Below are 12,662 nucleotides of genomic sequence, written 5' to 3' on the forward strand. Positions count from 1 at the left end.
GCTCTGTTTTTTTAGAGCTGGATTAAGGTGCTTTCTTCAAACAGCCTTCTTTCTTCTTACTGCATTTTTGTGGATGTTTGAGTGTATTCTGAGAACACCTCCTCAGCAAAGTCACACAAACCAGAAAGAAGGAAGTAATACCTGCTTTCTCAGCTCTGAAGGGATAGACTCAAAGTACGCACTGAGTAGCACTAACAGGATGTGCAGAGCTGTTCGCGTGGTCAAGGTCAGTGGTCTGCTGAACATTACTTAAGGGACTTCCAGGAAGCTAGTCAGAGGGTTGCAAATATGTGTGGCTCTTCAGTATTGAACTGAGGCACTGGGACACTTCTCTTTGTGTATCTAGCCAAACAGGTGAATGATCCATTTTGCATGAGTATGCCCCAGCTGACCTAAGTGAGGCTAAAAAAAGCTATAAGCTGTAAAGTGCATGTTCTCATGTGTGCATGCCTAGCCCTTATGTACAAAGCCATAAAAGAGACATTTTGCAGACCAGCAAAGTCTGTTTCTAAGCTCCATGTGTCTGTTCCTAAGCATTCCCATATAAAACAGAAAAATCTTTGACATTCTTCAACAGAAGATGCTAAGAGCTTTAATGTCTTGGGAAACTTACTTCATAAGATTTATATTGAGTCTGTTTTCATCTATTTCATAAAGCATATTCCGATGCAATGCTTGTAATCACTGCTAAGACTTCAAGCTGGTTAATTCACTGTGATTTGATTAATACATTTTAGAGGCAGACTGACATGATAGAATGATTAGACCACGTAGCCATCCAGCAATCTTTGAAAGCCAAGCTGACTCATCTGTAATTTTATCTCATTAGGATAGCTTTATAAATTGGATTTTTTTAAATAAAGTTCTTACTTGAGATGATTAAAATTTCTTTATTTGCCAAACTAGTATATTTTATAATTTTATTTTCATGGCTTCACTGCAATCATATTACATTCCATTGCCACTGTGGAATGCATGCAGGGAAAAAATTGGCTTCCTATGTTAAGAAGGTGAAGAAGGTGTCTGAAATGACAGCATAACAAATTACACTCCACAATTATTTATTTCATTATTTTGTTGCTTGTGAAATGGCCAGACATGAAATACTACCTGCTGCTGAGTGACTGGGATGTATTCCAGAGTTTTTAAATAATTTTATTGCTTCCTTGTAGAATGTTTGTTTTCACACCTGGACACAGTACAGATACTTTAAAGATCTTTTGGTGGAATAGTACTGTGTCTGTGTACCTAAGCTTTATTGAAATCGTATGATAATTAAGCACCTGATGGACTTGGGTGCTTTTGAAATCTCTTGAAGCACCAAGCTGAGACTTTAAGTAACTGCCTAAATTCCCTTTAAAATAAAACTTGATGTGTTTGTGTGTTGAAATTTAAGGAAAAGCATGCAAGTGCTGGTTTGAGGACTTCACCAGACTGTCTACACTTGCACTATCTTATGTTCCAGAATGTATCAGAAAAAATAAATGTAAGTACTTTGTCTAGTGTGGACATCTGCAGTTGGAAATCTGCATTTTTCTTGGAAGCACTGGAGCCCAGTTACTGGAGTCTTGAATTGTGGAATTTATGTAATCTTGTGTATCCAGAAAGCATTTCTTTGAAAAATTTAACTGCCCTATTGGTCAGTCAACAGAGTAATCACACAAGCTACACATTATCATGGTCTTTGTGTATATGATGTCCCAAAATGTTTGGGTTTGCTATATTAAAGTGCTTTTGCTTTGGTTAAACATGAGGAGGATTGCTGACTCATTTAATAGCACTTGGGGCATCCCAAGTGATGCCGCTTAGAGTTGCAAAACAGAAAAACTCCGAAACAGTTCTCTGAAAAGTGTCAAGTATTAACGCCTGTAGTTTTTGTCATGCAAGGTCTCTCAAATTCAGGCCCATCATTCATTTTGTTTTATATTAAATGTCTGACATAGGCAGCTGTAATGCATCACATTCTAATGATTGGTTCAGGAAACTTGGCAAGCTGTTTTTCCTTGAAAGGGAGGACTGCATAATACTATTTGTGATTGCTGTTTGTTCAATAAAGTTTTCAGTCTTCCAATTTATTTACTTTCAATTTTGGTTTCAGAAAACATTTGTGTTGTCTACTGCCTACAAAAGGAAGGCTCTAGCAGTCCCTTCCTGCATTTATCTCTTGCTGTGGAGCTATGATGTCTGCAGTAATAAATGTATCTGTTTGAAATAGAAGTGATTAAGTTCTTGTTGAAATGTCTTCTGGAACAAAGCATTAGCTTTTGCTTTCAAAGGGTAGATATTGCAGCAGATAGCACTTAACCTGACCAAGGACAAAGTGTTATGTTTAAACATCACTTTCCTGCTTGCATCTGTGAAACAGCAAGGATATCTGCATTCAAGCACTTCCATTTCTTAATACATCAAAACAAGTATCTCTTCAGAATTGAAAGTAGCATGATTGTAACTATTGTTTTATTTTTAAAAACAGCCCACCCTTCCTACCAATTTGCTGTGATTTATTCCTTTGAACTTTTAGCTCTGAAAGATACAACAAAGGAAAGAATAATTGGGCAGGCATTGATATTTACACACTAGACTTCTGTCTTCACAGGCACTGATTCATCTAGCTGTACATTTCTGAACTAAAACTGATTTGACCATCCTGCAGTAATCCCTGGTTGTCCAACTCAGAAATTCATATGAAATTTGAGACTAATATTGTCATCTTGGAAGTATGTTGTAACTGTGGCCATTGCTTTTCAAAGCTGATGTATATCAGTGAAACCATATAGATCCCCATTTTGCCAACTATCTAGGAAAAAGCTCAAGGCCAAAAGATGGAGCACAGAGAAGATCTGATTTTCCTGCCCAAATCAGGTAGACACGTAGACTACTGGTCCATTGGTGTATACACAGAGCTCAACAGAGGTCCTTCCAGCACCATGGAGGTCCTGATGCATTGCATAGGACTTTCTAAGTACTGCTGCAATAAGTTAATAATGACAATTGAATCAAATCATTGATAATAACTCATCGGTCTAGTTACTAAGTGCTATATATTTTCTTAATTTGAAGCTAATAGGGATCCCCAGTAACTATGCCAATACATCCCAAGTATGCAATCTCTTACATACAGTTTTGTATTCTTGGAAGTTGATATAGACATTAAGAAACTAATATTATGTGAAATGTGAAATATGAAATGTGAAAATACAGAGCAAATACCAAATTGTCTGATTTTTCTGTTTTATCCCTGTCTTGTCTTCAAAGAGTGTGTTTTAAGATGTCTCTATTTATCAAATATATTCTGCAAGTATACCACAAGTATCAACATTTTTTTGACTTTCATTAATTTTAGTGATGTATAAATGGCAATAATGTTAATTTTTTTCTATGAGTGGAATTTGGAAACAATACAATTTTAAAAAGTATGGGATATAAAAATTAGTCACCTGACAATAAGTGCTAATTAATATTTCTCTCTTGCATTCTGTCTTTCAGATTTGTGATAAAGAATGGCATTACTACGTTGTCAATGTTGAGTTTCCCGTTGTTACATTATACATGGATGGAACAACATATGAACCTTATCTTGTAACCAATGATTGGCCTATCCACCCTTCACACATAGCCATGCAGCTGACAGTTGGTGCTTGTTGGCAAGGTAATATGACAGCAAATAGTAGCCAGCAGAATTATGATTTCAGACCAAAAAGAATCTTATTTGTCTGGCTGATTGCATAGTAAATAAATTACTAAAAGGTTGATGGTATAAAATCAGAAGTAAATACAGAGTTAATAATGAATCAACTCCAAGGATAAAACGGATGGGACATTAACAGGCTTTGCATTTCCATCATCTAAAGAAGTGTTCAATACAGTTTGTGTATTCAGTGTGAAAGATTGTCTTCTTTATCTTTTGTCTTCTCTTCTTTTAATTGTTTCCCTTGTTCTCTGGCTTTAAGCAAGCTGTCTAAATATTACTCTAAAGAACTCCAAGTATCTCCTTTCAGTTTCTGCCTCAAATTTCTTCCACAACTCATGGCCTGATCCTTGCACTCTTCACATTGGATGTATATCACCAGTAATTCCACTAATTTAATCAGTTGACCCTGTTACAGACCAGATGTAAAAGTGAAAGTAAAATAAAACCAAAAGTCACAACCCCAGAGCCATACTTTTATGGGCCTTTGCTTAAATATTAGGTTTTCCTGTTTTCTGCTCTTTATAATCCTGCTCTTCTCATTCTTTTTTTCTGGTCCTTTTGCCACTGTTTCTTTTTCTGTTCTCTGCCTTACACCTGAAGCAGTCCTCTTTTTCTACTCATCTGCTTTTGTAAAGTTGTCTTTATTACCCTTCCATGTTGCCTTTCTATTTATGCATTGTGTCTTGTTTCCACTTAAGAAAAAGTAGGAAGAGAAGCAAACTGTATAATTAGGAAAAAAATGCTTTAACACAGATTGTGTTTCTTCCCCGCTCTTTAATGTTGGCTCACTTTCTCCATTATTACCTTGTTTGCCAGTTTGATCTCTGCTCGTTTACAATATGTTATCTGCAAAATTTGGATATCTTGTGCATGGCAGAGCTGTTCAGTGTAAATAGTATTAGAAGCAAATCCATCTGTTAGATTATGAACACCTTGGGGTAAAGATCCAATCTTTACTTCGATGACAACATGCAGAATAAAGCCACACTAATCCTAAAAACAAGATTTGGTAAGTTTTGAATATTGATCACTGAGATAGGTCTTGAGATAGCTAGCTAATCAGCATGACACTAATCCCATATATTTGTAAAAGTATAAACTGATTCTTGTCTAACTGATATTTGCATTGTAGGCTTCCATCTCTATAGCATGATCTTTAGGTGCATTGGAATTTTTCATTAATGTTAAATATATAACAGAATACATTTAATTTTACTCTAAGGTGTAAATACTCTAAGGGAATGTTACTCCTTTTTTAGCAAAAATACATGGTGAAATTCCTATCAAACTCTTCAGAAACCAGAACTTTGGTTTAACCAGTAGTTTACTGGGATGGAGAGTTAACAGATACCAATTTGATTTACATTAATTTTTTTTCAGTTTGATTGGAGTTCGTCAAAAACAGAAACAAATTTTCCGTCTCATGAAAATGTCAATCTAGCTAAGATAGTGTGCTAAAGATTCTGATAAACTATCATGTGTCAGGTAAAAAGGTGAACTTTTAATGCTTATATGAAACAAGATTTCAAGATACTGCTTTTGGCAAAGCTTATCTTTTGATAAGTTTGTTTTGATGACCTCAAGTTTTTTTAAATGAATGGTATGAAAAGTCACTTTGTTAATAAGATTCAGCACTCTATTTCAGTCTGTCAAATTGTAATTATTCAACATACAAAACCAATCTATTCCGTTCAAAATGTTAATTTTCAAAATCCATATATTTCAAGAAAAAGTGGATCTGTCAAACAAATAATTTGACTATAAATAGTTTCAGTGAAACTGTTAACTGGGTCTACTTAGGATAATACATTTGGGCCAGTAAGAATATTCTAAACCTTTACATTTTCAAAGCATTAGAAAACTGCTTTACAACCATCTACTTTTTATTTCAGTAAAAATATGCAGTCATTTTGGTGTCATAAGCCATTCAGGGGAGTCCTTGTTAAGAGGATATGAGTTTCTAGCTCTGGTTTGCTCAGATTATTTCCTTCCCTTTTCATCAAAGCACTGGCAGAATAGGAACACAAGCTCTAACCTCTTCCTTCAGAAAGGACAAGACTTTTTCTTCTGTCTTTACTAAACCATTTTATAGTCCTGAGTCCACAGTATCCATTTATCAAAGTCAAATTATTTGAAAAACAATCTCAACTCAGAGAACTAAATGAACCAGAAGAAATAACATTCCTTTTTCTTACCACACCAATTCTGATTTGCTCACAGCAAAAAGTAAGTCATCATGACTGTGGTACAGCTTAAGAACTGGTGGGGAGCAGAAAGAGTGTATTTAGAGGGCAAAGCAAAAAATCAAGAACAAAAAGAATTGTAATTTTCTCTGTTAGCACCTTAGGAAAATCTGCTACTGCTATGAAGGATTTACCCTTTCATATATGACAATTTTCAGTTCTGGTCTGGAAACTGGGAATTGTTCTGCTGTTCTTCTAGGAATCTGAGAAGCCTCCAGGTTATGAGAGAAGTGACTCTTTCAGCCCTGGTCTTTTCATCACTTTTACACTGGTACTCGTCCTGAGGTTATGTAGCAAGTGTCATGGTTCCATCTCCTTCTTGTCTTTCTCAGAGTTGTGTCATGCAGGAGTCTCAGGCACAGAAAGATAATTCTTTTCTTTGAGATTAGTATTTCCTATTATTAATATTTGAATTCCAGAGTAAGTCTTTTCTGACTTTTATAGCCTTGTTTATAGCATTCATTATGAAAAGTTAGGTTAGTTTTTATTTCTACCTTCAGCTGTTCAAGTGAAATATAAGAGCAGTTTAAGTTCAGTGCTGTTCTCCTGAATCTAACATGAAAACAAAACCAAACGTGCAATCTCTCAGGCTTACAAGATAAATTTAAACTGTAGCCTATGATGTGCTCACTGTCCCATTTGCATCAAACCATTTGCCTTTTTTTTTTGACATCAGCATTCCAGTTGTAATGAGCAAGTCTCCCCTACATCTTTACCCTTGTCTTAGCAGTGTAGAAAACATGCCTAATTTGTTTGTTCCTGATTTTATGCAATATTTCTTCAAATAATGTGAGTTGAGTGCTAGGACTCTCCTAAAAGGAGGTGGAATTAGCCTTTTCCTGAAGAGCAGCGTCTTGTCTAGGAGGCAAGAGGGTACTGGAGGCAGAAGTTAGGGTACCGGTGTGTGGATGGCAGCCTGGAGACAAGCAGACAGTGAAGATGGCTGAAAGAGCAGAGAGCCAGGCTTTAAAGGTGATAGAAGAGAACCTTCCTAGGGTCTGTCAGGTACTGGGTAAAGTTTACTGCAACCCAGGAAGTCGCTCAATTACCTAAAACCAAGCCTGGAGGGTAGTTTCCAGCTTTAATGACACACTGGGCATGAGGAAAGTTGTATAAAAAAAATCTTTTTTACGTTTTGTCCTGGCATAATCAATATGAATTTTCTCCACTTAAAATTAGGTATTCTGGATGTTACTCTAGTATAATCTTCCTTTTTTAATTTAAAAACCTTGTTTCTTTCTTCAGGGAGCTCATTAAAGGGAAGATCTAGGCAGAGCCACCTCATTGATTTAGGGTACTATCACAATGGTTAGCATAGAGTTAATTGTTTTTTTATTTTGAGTAGTTCATGTTTAATACTGCTATACTTTAGGGGCGGTAGTTTATTCGAGGGTGGGAGTTAAAGTGTTATCTTTAGGCTAAACTGTTTGTGTTGATTCAGTTACATGTGACCCAAGAGCAGTGACAGCCGGAGACAGAAACTTCTTAATGTATTGCAGCCTATCTATCTCCAGCAGAGTGCCAGTCTTCATGCATGGCAAATCCTAACTTACTCCTTAGCTGTGATTTCAGTGACACTAATCCTGGAAAATGTAATACTGACTACAGAGCTAAGCAAACTGGACTCTTAGTGAGCTAACTGAGGGCAGAAATGAACAGTTTGGAGTGCTAGTAGAGCTGTTCCTGAAATTAGGCCTTTATGTACCCTGGTAAAGTTTGACAGCTTTTGCTGCAGATACTTAGGGTTAAGGATATAACTTAAACTTCTTTAAAAGGCCTTTTTTTTTTTCCCATCAGTGGTCTCACAAATGATTTTCAAGGGTGTGATTTTGATGTAGGTGGAGTTATTTAGGTCCAAATTGCTGTTCTGTCTCTAACGATAAAAGAAATTTTGAGGCAAATTTACTCTTTCTCAAGGGTATCTAAAGGACAAAATTGACTTGCTTGTATGTGTGCTTCCCAGAACAAAAGAGACACCAAAGAGAACATGTGGGAAGTGTGACCCTGGCACTATCTCTGAACCCCTACCTCCCTGAATGGATGTTAGAAGCAGACATGGTCCAACAGGTTAGGAGAGAGCTCCTCCAAGGCTCAGCTTCGGCTCTCATTTCGACTCTTCTTCTCTAGCAATAAAAATACTCTAGCTTTGCCCTTCCAGGTCAAGATTCTCGAGAGCTTTGCAAACAATAAAGAGGTAACACAGTTGTGCAGCAAGGAAGTAGAATTACCCTTACTCTGTGAGGATAAAGTGCAGTATCAAGAGAGTAGGTGATTTTCCCTCAGGTCACTTAAAAAAATCTGCATCATAGCAAGAATAGAATCAGACTTCCTGATCAACCACAAAATTGTTTTTATTCTCCCTTTTAGCTTTTGCTATCCTGTTTCATTCTCCTAAGTAATACAAACATAGGAAGGTTAGCTTATCCTGGAGCTGCACTTTCCGGAAGCTTACTCTACCAAGTTCTCCTCTGAGTTCATTATTTTTGATTCAGTTTATCTGAGGACATAGCAAATGGGCCCTTTTACAGAGTGAGAAATTTCTTCTATTAAACCAAGGTTTATAGGTTCCCACTCTGATCCCTTTATTGCTAAATATTCTGTGGCAAAGGCAGGCAGAAGAAGGGAACAAGTTACATGATTTGGTAGTCTAATCATCTTTTGTACCACAGGCTGCAAACATACTTCCTTCAGGTTTCTCTGAAAAGATAAGGTCTTGAGTTCATACTCTTTCCCTCCCAAAATGGCTTGTTTCTTTATCTATCATTCCCAAAGTCCTGTCAGGAAAGTAGTGACACAAGTTAATGACTTGTCACGAGGTTACACTGTAGCTTACAATGACTGTAAGTCATTATTTCTAATAATGCCACCCATTCTAGAGTGCTGGAGCTTCACAGTATAATTATGCTGGCCACATTGCACAGGGGAAGGTCTTTAGGAAAAGCCTGTCAACAGGCAAACTTTGCTATCATGAATATAGCAGAAGGCTATTGTAGTTCCTAAGTAATTTCTGTTTTATATTTTATTTTTCTTTTGTATTCTCCTGCCATTTTCCTCCCTCCATAACTTAGGCTGGAGACCAATTTTTTTATAGACTCCTTCTGTGGAATAACCTTATTAACCTTATATGTCAGCACTCTGCTGACATATCGATCACAAAGTTGCTGTCAGAGAACTGACTTACTATTCAAGGGAAGAAGAATGGTAAAAGTTGGAGAGGGATCAAGATCCCTGAGAGACAAATACACTGTGGGCAGTGTAGCAGCAGCCTGTATCCCTCGACCTAGGACTTCCCCCAGAAATTAAGATATTCAACAGATAAAGATCACCCCCTGCTGTGCATTCTAACACCAGTGGATCATGCCTTGGGGGCTGATAGCTTGCACCAACCTGAGGCCTCAGTGGGGTGATACAAGCAAACAAATTAATGCAAGACCACCTGGGTACATTTCAACATAATGTGAATGATGCTGAATATCTGTCTACTGATGCTTCTGTTAGTACAGCAGTGTTCTCTCTATGTTGCCCTTCTCATCAAAAACAAGATGGAGTGGATTTCAATGCACTTCACAGATCTTTGCTGGAATTTTAGCTGTAGCAGAAATACAAACATACGTGGAAGGTTGGTTAGTTTAGGAGGGTGTTTTCTTGGAGAGCTGAATTTGCATTCAAATCTGTCGATAATTCAGCATAGATATATGTCCCTTATTTAACTGCATTTCTGTACTGGGGCCTATGCACCAGCACAAGAATGTTATATGGAGAATAGGAATGTAGTTTTTCTTGGGCGACATTAACATCACTTGGACTGTGATCTGCTCTAAGATATATAAGATTGTAAAATTCTTTCATAATTGTCATAATTTTCCACAGTTTCCCTAGAAATAACAAAACTGTATTGGCTTAATTTGAGAGATTATAGAGTGTTTTTCTTATCTTGAGAAAAATTATCTTAAATAGCGAAAGTTATACCACACTTTTGATCTATGGATCTATCGCACAGAGATAGATTTGCATATGCATACTGAAGAGCAGGTAGCCCTTAGTGTTCTCTGTACTTGTCTTATTTCAGATAATGCTTTAAAGCCTGAAGCTGTCTGTGTGAGGTCATCATGTTATGATATCTACCAAGAGCAGGGGCAGACTTAAATAGTGCCATGTTTGATAAGTAATTTTCTGAGTAATTTTTTGCCTGAATGATATTAAAAAAAACTTTTTTGTGCTGAGAAGTTCTGGGAGTATAAAAACTCGAGTCACTAATTGGGACTACCCCTGAAATCTATGTTAGGTTTCATCCTGTTTAATAGCCAATCTATTTGACAGGGAATTAAACCCAGCTCCCTAATCTGCCATAATAAAAAGATGGGATAAATTTTGGCGCTTGGACCTGAGGACTTCAGAGCCAGAATGTCTTGCAGCTGCTTCTAGATTCACTCCAATCTTTATGTTAGGACCCTGAATAATTGATCATTCCTTAATTATCTGGCTCAGTATAACCAGAGACTATAATGTCTTAAGAGAATCACATCTCAGTTGGGAATTCTCTTGATTCATCATTTCCAGTGAAAACCTCATTGTGCTTAGACTGCCCTGATAATTACTTGCTCATTATGAAGGTAGGGCAAAAAGCCTAAAAGAAGATCTGTGAGCTCGATAAAAAGTCACTTGTTTTGACAAAAAGGCATGATTGTTCTTTGGAGACTGGTAAGTGAATGCAAACAGCACTTTACGTCTCTGAAGTCAAAACAATACAACTGTAAAATTCAATGGTAATCAAATTCTGTCACACTTACTTACTTTATATCAACCCAATGTGAAATTAAAAAAAAGACAACCCCCAAAACAAATCGGTGTCATGGAAATAGGCTCTGCTTCATTAATGAATGCATCTTAACCCCCTGAAGTCTGAACCCTGAGAATCTTCCGTTTCCCCTGAGCTCTCCAATGTTATATCTAACAGAACCTCCTCATGGCTGGGATCAGAAGGTGTTTGCTAGCTGACAGTCATTAACCCCCCCAAATTGTTATTCATCTGAGAGATTCTAGCTGTTTATGACAAGGTGACGTGTATACTAGAAGCATTTGTTTTCCTCCATGTGTGTGAGGGAGTCATCCTGACTGATCTGCCCACAAGTAGGACAGGCATCTGCAACATACTCATCTAAAATTGAGTAGGTTAATTCTACATTTGATCTGTTGTGTTTGAAATTTCAGGCACCAACTGTAACTGTGCGTGTGGCTATTTAGAAATATGCCAAATACAGTGATAGTGTAAAGTCTTGCTTTCATTAGCAGTTTGATCACTCCCCACTGAGGGCTGCTGTGTGGGTGCAGCATACTGCCTTTTCTGGTGTGTGCATCCTCCTCTGACTTGTGCTTCCTGCTGTGGCGTGCTCTGGTGCTGGGCTTGGTGTGAGTGAGCACAGGCACCAGCTGTGACTAGCACAGGAGGGTAGTAACACTCAGAAGTAGTCGGAGAGTTATAAAGTTCTTGTGGGGAGGGAACACCTTGACTGTAGTGTAGGAAGTGCCCCTGCCTAACCCTACCCCTAGGCTGCAACTAATATCATGGGACATTAGTAGACCCTGATAATTCTAGTTATCTAGATAATCCCAGTAGCAGCACGCATTTTACTTTTGCAGCTTGTTCTGAGCCCTGTGCCTGTTTTATGTCTCAGTTGTCTTTCTCAGAACCATAACCCAAGTGTCTGCTATAATGGTTTTATCTGGTGGGAAGCCCAGCAGGCCAGGGCAGGACCCTTCTGTATGTTTTGGTGTCAGTGTGTGTGTGCTGTACTTGTTCACCTCCACCGGCATTCATCCTGTATGTAACTCAGTAACAGTAGCTCAGTAAGTAACTCAGAACAACTTCATCAAGGTGACCCTGTGTAAAGTTCTGGTGGGAGAGACCCCTCTGACCCTAGTGCCTGAGCTGCCCTACTTGCTCTGCATTGATAGAGTTCCAGGCAGAAGACATCAGAACCAGCATAGAAGAAGAATCTCAGTCCAGAAAATAGTTATTGTTTTAGCAAGTGAAAAATGGGATGCATACTACTTTGACAATGACTAAGCAGTGAACAGCATTGTAGTGAATAATTATGTATGTCAATAGTTCCTCTGGATGCCTCCCACCGTCTGTTGACACCATCTTCCTATTATAAGGATTGAACTAATGCCAAAAAGCCAACATCCATCCTCCTGTATCTGCCAGACTTTGGGAGTGGATGTGCATGCTGGGTCAGGTGGAAAAAGCATTGCACAATCTTATCATCAATACCTGAATGACACTGTGGCCTGTGTTGTCTCACAACAACTGTGATGGTGACCGCAACATTTACGTTTAAGGAAGGGAAGAAAAACAGTAGCTTCAAAAATTTGTCATGCAAGGGTCTCTAATGAGAATAAGTGGTGGTGTTCTGTAGTGTTGTTTCAGTCTTTTCTGTTTTACAGACTTCAGCCTAACTCCCTGATTGACAGTAGGGAAGGTTCCATTTCCCTTTGCTGGTTGCATCATTCAGCTAAGTCTTAACTACTTTACTATCCCCCAAGAATTAGCATTCACAGCATATTAATCTGTAGTAATCAGTAAACACAGAGCTGAGTGATACACAGCATGTAACACAGTTGAGGAGTAGGTTTTCTTATTCTCTCAGGTCTTGCTGCTGTAACATTGTTGTGGAGGTGAGCTGTACCTGAGCTGTATCTCACTTGTAAGAAGGGCAAAAAGACCC

At 37.9% G+C, this 12,662-nt stretch overlaps 1 protein-coding gene across 1 annotated transcript in view; it reads left to right on the plus strand.

Moving 5' to 3' along the window:
* Positions 1-12,662, plus strand: part of CLSTN2 (calsyntenin 2) — a 227,323-nt gene that overhangs the window by 196,668 nt on the left and 17,993 nt on the right. Inside the window, exon 8 of the mRNA XM_059822699.1 lies at positions 3,487-3,649. Coding sequence (XP_059678682.1) covers positions 3,487-3,649 — 163 coding nt within the window. The remainder of the gene's footprint in view (positions 1-3,486; positions 3,650-12,662) is intronic.

Source organism: Gavia stellata, chromosome 11 (genome assembly GCF_030936135.1).
Source record: "Gavia stellata isolate bGavSte3 chromosome 11, bGavSte3.hap2, whole genome shotgun sequence".
Taxonomy (NCBI): Eukaryota; Metazoa; Chordata; class Aves; order Gaviiformes; family Gaviidae; genus Gavia; species Gavia stellata.